The sequence below is a fragment of the Arachis hypogaea genome, chromosome 1, assembly GCF_003086295.3.
Source record: "Arachis hypogaea cultivar Tifrunner chromosome 1, arahy.Tifrunner.gnm2.J5K5, whole genome shotgun sequence".
In the NCBI taxonomy this organism is placed as follows: domain Eukaryota; kingdom Viridiplantae; phylum Streptophyta; class Magnoliopsida; order Fabales; family Fabaceae; genus Arachis; species Arachis hypogaea.
Window position 1 is genome coordinate 39265821 of NC_092036.1, and position 8977 is coordinate 39274797.

Here is an 8977-nt window from a genome sequence, read left to right on the forward strand (position 1 = left end):
CATGTTGACCAAGAATTACTGTATGTTTATAGAATATATAATTTTGTTTTGAATCTAATTTTTCTTAGGTTGTTTTATAAAAAATTTATATATACATTTAATTATATTTAAACTTATATATAATCTTAAAAAATCATTATTTTAAAAAACAAAAATAATTATATTGACTATTTAAAGTTTTTACAATATTAATCTATTAAAATTAGAATTTAATTTTGATATACTAATTCCATATAAATAGTTTTATATATGTATTCAATTAGGTAATGCTACATCAATAAAAATAACTATCTTTTATATTAATCATATAAATAATAATCTGATAAATATAATTATATAACTGTATATTTTATACTTATCAATATATTAAAATTAAATTCTTAAAATTAAACTCTTTTATTTTTAACCAAAATAAATTATAATTCAGCCTGAGATGATGATAAGAATTAAAAAGTCAAATGTCTTTCCTATCTTGTTATCAAAGATTACTCTGGCTTATAACTTTATAGTTAAGAACAGATTGTTATTTTTATTTCAGTTAAAAATCAAGTTGTCATAAAAGAAAGGGTGCTGAATTGAGGGTTGATGCCACAATAAATAAATAATCCAAAATTGAAATACGAGGGTAGTTCTCTTTGTGACGGTGGTAGGTGGAGTGTTGCGAGATCGAGGGCTTTCGTCTGTTTACTAATTTTCTCTCTCTTTTCGTGTGTCTCTGATTCTCTTTCAGTTCTTCGAAAAAACAAAATTTTCATTGCGCACAGGTTTGATTTTTCATCTTTTTTTTTTCCGTCCTTTTGCTTCGCGGCACAAAACGGTGCGTTTGATCGAGGCTGAAGCTTTGCAGTTTCCGGGTAATGCTCTTTCCTTCGAATTTTCCTCGTTGATTTGCAGGTTCTCCGATTTCGTCGATTTTGGAGTTCGCAGATCTTGCGACTTCGGCAACTCGAGATTGTGCTTGTTTTTTGGAGCAGTGAATTCTTGAGTCTTTTGGATCTCGAGTTAAAGCTCCGTTACGGAGGTTAGGATTTTTTGTTAGAAGGCGAAATTAGGGATTGTATAGTGGGAATAGGGAATTGAGTTTTTGGTTGGCAAGGATTAGGGTTTTTGGAGGAGATGGCTTCGAATCCTCCATTTCAGTTGGAGGATCAGACGGATGAGGATTTCTTCGATAAGCTGGTTGAGGACGATGATGTCCACGTGGCACCTGTTAAGCCCATGGCTCAAGATGTAAGCAGTGATTCCGATGATGCCGCCAAAGTGTTTGCAAATCTGGGAATCGGTGATGCCGATGCCACCGTCGCTTCTGAAAATTCAGGTGTTGGCAAGAGTGGGATTGAGCTGAATAGAGAAGATGATGGCAATAAATCCAATGTTGGAACCGTTGCAGGTGATTATGAAAAGGGAGGTTTTATGGCGTCCTTGAGTGAAGGGACTGTAGATCCAGGAATACATGGAACCGGATCCGATGTTTTGAAGGATTCAAATGCCAGCAAGAGCAATGGAACTGCCGGTCCAGAGATTAAGCAAGTCGGTTGGAATGCTTTTAATATGGATTCTAGTGGAGGCGAAGGCTTTTCCGACTTTTTCAGTGAATTTGGGGATCAGTCTAGTGGGGATTTTGGTGCGAAAGTGTATGGTGGTTCTAATGGTGAAGTGAAACATGATGAGGTGAAACATGATAATGGAATCCAAAGTGATGGATTTAACAGTTCGGTTACGTATGCCCAATACCAAGAGGGTCAAGCTTATGATGCATCTCTTGGAAATAGCACAAGTGGTCAAGATCTCGGTAGCAGCCAGGACTGGGAGAGTCTTTATCCTGGATGGAAGTATGACTACAATACTGGGCAATGGTATCAAGTAGATGACAATGCAACAGCTGCAACTCAGGGAAGCACTGATGGCAATGCAGCAGTGGCAGCAGGTTGGCCTGCTGCTTCTGATGCTGCAGCAGAGATCTCCTATGAGCAACAACCTTCTCAGTCAATTGCAGGAACATTAGCCCAATCTGGTACAACTGAAAGTGTATCTAACTGGAATCAGGTTTCGCAAGGGAACAATGGGTATCCAGAACATATGTATTTCGATCCTCAATATCCCGGTTGGTATTATGACACAATTGCCCAAGAATGGCGCTCATTAGATACTTACAATTCATCAGTTCAATCCACGGCTCAGGGACTAGAAAATGGTCATGCTTCTACTGGTTCTTTTTTGCATACGGATAATAATTTGTATACAGAATTCGGCCAAGCTGGCAGTTATGGCTCACAGGATGTTAGTGGTCAAGCTGTGGATGGCAGATGGAGTGGTTCGTATGGTGTTAACCATCAGCAAGGCTGGAACACTTACACGACTGAATCTGTTAATAGAAGTGGGGATCATGCATCTTCTGTTGGAAACAAGCAATTGGATCATTCTTATGGATCAAGTATTTCTGTAAAAGATCAACAGAGTACTTCTAGTTCATTTGGATCAGTTCCTATGTATAATAAAGTGAACCACAATCATCATCAATCTAATGGTAGTGTTGGAGTGCAAAGCTTTGCTCCTAGTGCAGATCATACTCAACATTTAAATTATTCAAATACAAAGTATGATGAGCACCAGAGTTTCTCAAATGATTACGCTGAAAGTCAGAAATCCTTTAGTTACTCCCAGCAATCATTTCAGAGCGGGAATCAGTATTCTTACGCTCCTCATGCTGGAAGATCATCAGCTGGACGTCCTCCCCATGCCTTGGTGACCTTTGGATTTGGTGGAAAACTTGTTGTAATGAAGGATTCTAGTCTCATGAGCTCATCCTTTGGTAGCCAGGTTAATTCTTAATTTGCTCTAAAGTGTTTTGATCTATGCTTACATAGTTAAATCTTAATTTAGTTTCTACAATGATTAACTCTATCATTGGCTTTCTCTGAAGGATGCTGCTGTTCAAGGTTCAGTTTCTGTGTTGAACGTGATGGAAGTTGTCAGGGGAAGCATGGGTTCTTCCAGTGATTATTTTCATGCACTGACCCAGCAATCTTTCCCAGGACCTTTGGTTGGTGGGAGTGTAGGAAGTAAAGATTTGTACAAATGGATAGATGAGCGGATTGCAAACTGTGGATCACCTGATATGGATTATAAGAAAGGTGAAAGGTTGAGACTCCTTCTCTCCTTGCTTAAAATAGCCTGCCAACATTATGGGAAATTACGTTCTCCATTTGGCACAGATACCATACTGAAAGTAAGTTAAATCTATATGCTTGTGAATTATTTATCGTTTCCTTGTTTTTTGCCGTTGTTCATTTAATTTTCCATACCTTTAACAATGAAGTTCTGTTGAGAGATGTTATGTGCATTGAAGCAACTGCAAAAGTATTAGTTTCTGCTGTTATATGCATAATTGCATATGTTGCACACCTAGTTCTCTACCTTCTATATTTGCTACCCTTCATGTTGCTGTACTATTGATGCAAATGGAATCTACCTTTTCTTTTTCCTGCATGTTTCAGTCAACTCTTTTTGAACGCTTTATTAAATTATAATTGATCTCCAACGTGGCTTCTATTCCCTATTCTCTTTCCATGGTTTAACAATTATGGAAAGCTGATTTCTCATTCATAGTGCTGTGTGTTAACAAGGAAAGAATTTGGGTAGACGTGGACAGTGGTATCCACTCTAGCTTAGCAAGAGGAGGACAGTTTTATGGCTTTTAAGGGGTGCTAATATAAGGTTTCAAACGTTCTAATAATAATAATAAGTTAATAACAAGGCCTCAAATGCATATAGGCAGACTGAAGGAATTCAGTTGGTGATTAATTTGGCTGCTGTAACTGTCTGGATTATCTGTACCCAACGCCCTGAAATATTTTTGGTTGATTTCGATTAGTTATGAATTATGATTAACTTTATTACTTATCATGTTCCTTTAGTTTAAATTCAGAGTCATTAATGTTGTAATGCTGTTCATCTCATGAAAAACCAGGATTGGTAACTTTTGGAATTAAATGCAGGAAAATGATACTCCTGAATCAGCAGTTGCAAAACTCTTTGCATCAGTCAAGATGACTAGTAAGGATTTCACTCAGTATGGCATCCTGAGCCATTGCCTGCAAAACTTGCCTCCAGAAGAAAGAATGCGGGTGTGTATTAATTCCTGACTATGCTCCCATCCTCTAGGGTTTGTTGAATTTGCACGCATTAATTATTTTGCTTTTGATCTAGGCTACGGCTTCTGAGGTACAAAATCTTCTTGTCTCGGGCAAAAAGAAGGAGGCTTTGCAATGTGCACAAGAAGGTCAATTGTGGGGCCCTGCACTTGTACTTGCTTCACAACTTGGTGAACAGGTCAGCTGCAAGTTTTAACTAATTGTATACTGGACACCTATTGATCCTGAATTGCTGAGCTAGACAGTCCCTTATGTCTTCTACAATCCTTTTTCATAATGCCGTTGTTGGGGGAATGAATTTGGTAAATATTTGCACTGCAGTTCTATGTTGATACAGTTAAGCAAATGGCCCTTCGACAACTGGTTGCAGGGTCACCTCTGCGCACATTATGCCTTCTAATTGCTGGACAACCTGCTGAAGTTTTCTCTGCTGACAGCTCAACTGGAGGGAATCCCAGTGCCTTTAATATGCCTGAGCAGTCTGCACAGGTGATATCAATAGGATAATACCATAATACACGGATTGACTTGTGTAATTTTAGATGTTTTCTTACTTTACGGTTTCAGTAGTTGCAAAGTTTATTGGTTTTTGATTGATTGGGAAAGTTAAAGTCTTGTTTTTCAGTTAGGATCTAATGCCATGCTTGATGATTGGGAAGAGAATCTGTCTGTAATAACTGCAAACAGAACCAAAGATGATGAACTAGTAATTATTCATTTAGGTGATAGCTTGTGGAAGGAGAGAAGTGAGGTATACTTTTTCTCAATCTATGTTTTTTTTATTATTGATTTTTTGTTCTTTTAAAAATAATTTCAGTATCTTTTCTTATTTGATATTTGTACTTTAGATCACCGCTGCACACATATGCTATTTAGTTGCTGAAGCAAACTTTGAGTCATACTCAGACAGTGCAAGGCTCTGTCTATTAGGAGCAGATCACTGGAAATTTCCTCGAACTTATGCTAGTCCAGAAGCTATCCAGGTTCGTTGAAATCTCGTGAGCTCTTAAGTTAGCTTTTGCACAAAATTGGTTGTTCTATTGCTTGTACATGTTTTGAATGTACTTTGGGGATCTTTAAACTTACATCTTTGGTATTCTCCAATCCTAGGTTAATCAGAAAAATACTGTAACATCTTTAAAACCTTGTGATCTCTCTGTGACAGAATTGTGCTACCTTGACATCTATCTGTAAAATAACATTATCCTCAATATGATTCACTTTTTGTAAGTTGTGTTTCTATACCTGCTCAAAACTTCTCTATTGGTTACGTGAACAGAGAACTGAATTATACGAATATTCGAAGGTGATTGGAAACTCCCAGTTTATTTTGGTTCCATTCCAGCCATATAAGCTTATATATGCCTATATGCTTGCTGAAGTGGGAAAGATTTCAGACTCGTTGAAGTAAGTCCATATTTTGTGATCTATGATTCTAGCTTTTGTGTTCCCAAACTAATAATCATTATTCTCTGACATCAGGTACTGTCAAGCAGCATTGAAATCCTTAAAAATTGGCAGGACACCGGAAGTAGAAACATGGAAACAATTGGTATTGTCTCTTGAGGAGAGGATTAGAACCCACCAACAGGTACTTCCTTACCATGATTGAGTCTTCAGTGTTTTGATAGTCTTGGCAATGTTCATCTCCTTTAACAATATCTATTCAGGGTGGATATGCTGCAAATTTGGCTCCTGCAAAGTTAGTGGGCAAATTGCTCAACTTTTTTGATAGTACTGCTCATAAAGTTGTTGGTGGATTGCCCCCGCCTGCTCCATCATCATCACAAGGAACTGTACATGGAAATGAACAGCATCATCACTCTGTGGCACACACGCAGAGAGTAGCCAGTAGCCAATCAACGATGGCCATGTCATCCTTAGTTCCATCTGTTTCTATGGAACCCATAACCGAGTGGACAACTGACAATAATAAAATGACAATGCCCAATAGAAGTGTTTCGGAGCCAGACTTTGGTAGAAGCCCCAGACAGGTGTGTGATTAATATGAAAGGTGTATTTTGGACATTTTCTGCTTCTGCTTTTCATGTGTTTGGTTGAGTTCTAGTATTGTATTTTAACTTCAAAAATAAAAGAATGAAGTTGTTCTCTTTCATCATAGGAAACTTCACCTGATGCACAAGTACGAGAGGCAGTATCAGGGGGAACTACACACTTCTCCCGTTTTGGTTTTGGCTCACAACTTTTGCAAAAGACGGTGGGGTTAGTCTTGAGGCCTCGCACTGGCAAACAGGTATTATTAGTTGTTCAATATTCCATGCTTTATTTTCTTTTTCTATTCACAGTGATTGCCAATTTGAAGGGCTTTATTCTGCTCTATGAAGGCTAAATTGGGTGAAAAGAACAAATTCTACTATGATGAAAAACTGAAGAGATGGGTAGAGGAAGGTGCGGAACCTCCTGCTGAAGAAACTGCACTTCCGCCGCCACCAACAAATGCTGTTTTCCAAAATGGTTCAACTGAATACAACTTGAAATCTGCATTACAAACAGAAGGATCACCTTCCAATGGTGGCTCTGATTTGAGAACTTCAAGTTCTCCTGGGATGCCACCAATGCCACCTAGCACAAACCAATTCTCTGCACGTGGCCGCATGGGTGTTCGGTCAAGGTAATATAATTTTTAATCTTCAATGATCATGTTGCTATTGGAAGCAGAGTTCAACTTTGCTATATGCAATAATTGTCTGTTATCAATGTAAATTTGTCCTCCTGTTGTTGGTTTATCTACTAATTAAGAAACTGGAAGATGGAGATCTTTCAGAACCGTAAGAATTGTAGCCGTAAAAATATAAATAAGTATCAAGGGTGGTTTTTGTTCTAGTTTGTAGACTAACTATAATGTACACATTAGAAATATCAAATATGAAAAGTAATGAAATTAGGAAGAGCACATGTGAATCCACTCCTGGCTGCTGGTTGGTTTAAGTGGTGCACCACTTGTTTCCCTTTATATAGTGGCTGAGGATTGAGTCTTGGGAATGGGAAAAAAAAAGCGCAAGGAAATGTTTCTTACAGTGGATTGACTGGCTCAAACCAAGTTCGACACATGGTATTTGTAATTTAAACAGGAAAAAGATAAAATAGTATAAAAATAGAAAATTTAAAGGAAGATCATATGAGTGCTGCCTCAGTGCCTCTTGTTTGCAGCTCGATTACTTTCCTGAAACAAGGGGAAGAGTTTATTATCGATAGTCATTCTCTGTCATTTAATGCATTTGAATGCATAGAATTGATATAGCTTATATGGATTATCCAGGTATGTTGATACCTTCAACCAAGGTGGTGGAAGCTCTGCAAACTTATTTCAATCGCCACCTGTTGCATCTGTCAAACCTGCTCTTGGAGCCAATGCAAAGTTTTTCATTCCGTCTCCTGCACCATCATCAAATGACCAGACAATGACGGGTATAACAGAAAGCAATCAAGAAGATACCTCGAGTAATGAAAATCCGTCTACATCTTCAGGGAATGATTGGTCCCCCCAACCCCTCAGTCCCAAGCCACCATTGCCCAAACAAAAGTTTCCAAGTATGGGTCACATCTCAAACCAGGTAACAATGACAAATAGTGGCAACCCTGGTTCCCTTCAACGGCGAGCTTCATGGGATAGTAGTGTTAGCACTTCATTTAGCCCGTTGAGGAAGGGTGAAATTAGGCCTCTAGGGGAAGCTTTGGGACTGCCACCATCAGTGTATATGCCTAATCAGTTTTCTTCGATGAGCGCACCTCCTACAAGGAGTGGCAGTGGCAGTTTTAGTGATCTTCATGAGGTTGAACTTTGAGCAGATAATTCAGCTGTAAATATCAAATTTTATTTATGGTCATTATCATGGTTGGGATCTGAGACACAAGAATGGTGGTACAAGATCTCTTCCCCTGCCCCATTGTTCTATATAATATACATCATAGGTGTTATTTTACTTTAAATGCCAAGGTCACAGGTGGCTTTAGGTGGTGGTGGTGGTGGTGGTGGCCTTCTAGTAAGGGATAGGCCCACTTACTTTGGCGAGCAGTAACCAATTTGAAGAGCCTCCTCCAACTCGGTTCTTTTCATGTCCATAAACAGTTGAACTCTGAAACAGCAGCCATCTCCAACCTCGCATCTTCGTTGAGCCTACTCTCCCCCACCAACGGGCAGCATGGCGGTGCCGATCACCACTGCAATCCATGCTGCCACAACTCTTGTTGTACAACAATGCTACACTGCTATGAAGGACAGCCACCCGTGGCAACCTCGGTCTGCAACCCCATCTCCTGCTTTCAAAATGCCCAAATTTGATCCCTTCGCTACTGGCTCATCATCCTGCATGCTTGAGAAACACTGCCTCTTTCTCTTTGATTGTTTGGATTATTTTATTTTATTTTTTGACAACGGTCTCTAAACAGATATAGAAATGTGTAGGAATTTAAACTTGTTTGGATAAGAAAACAAATATAGAAACGAGACAAGCAAACAATTTTGTTTGTGTCTTTATTTCCATGGCCTTAGTATTTCTATATTTCTGAACTTTGATATTATCAAACAATTTTGGTTCACGCGTACAAGCCTAGGTTCCTGCTTTGCATAGTTGTGTAGACTGTAGAGGAAGAGTTGATTTCGATCTTGATGACTACCAGCTACGTCTTCAAATAGATGTAAAGAGTCGGTTCCAATTGTATGAAAATACTAGTTGAATGTCCGCACGGGAAGCCAACTAAGAATTCTAATATAACAAAATTATTATATACATTAGTTTTAACACAATAAACTTAGACCACAACCAAGCTTTCAAATTGTATATAAATATATAGATGCAACA

The 8977-nt window shown here is 38.5% G+C and overlaps 1 protein-coding gene across 1 annotated transcript; it reads left to right on the top strand.

The window, feature by feature from the left end:
- The first annotated feature begins 525 nt into the window (after window positions 1-525).
- Window positions 526-8656, top strand: LOC112802706 (protein transport protein SEC16B homolog). Its single transcript, XM_025846046.3, has 14 exons — window positions 526-764; window positions 895-2820; window positions 2924-3229; window positions 3999-4127; window positions 4210-4332; window positions 4476-4643; window positions 4780-4905; window positions 5003-5137; window positions 5434-5561; window positions 5637-5745; window positions 5825-6148; window positions 6277-6408; window positions 6500-6786; window positions 7435-8656. Exons 2-14 carry the CDS (start codon window positions 1117-1119, stop codon window positions 7958-7960), a joined length of 4197 nt encoding a protein of 1398 aa, XP_025701831.1. The 5' UTR covers window positions 526-764; window positions 895-1116; the 3' UTR covers window positions 7961-8656.
- The last annotated feature ends 321 nt before the right edge of the window (window positions 8657-8977 follow it).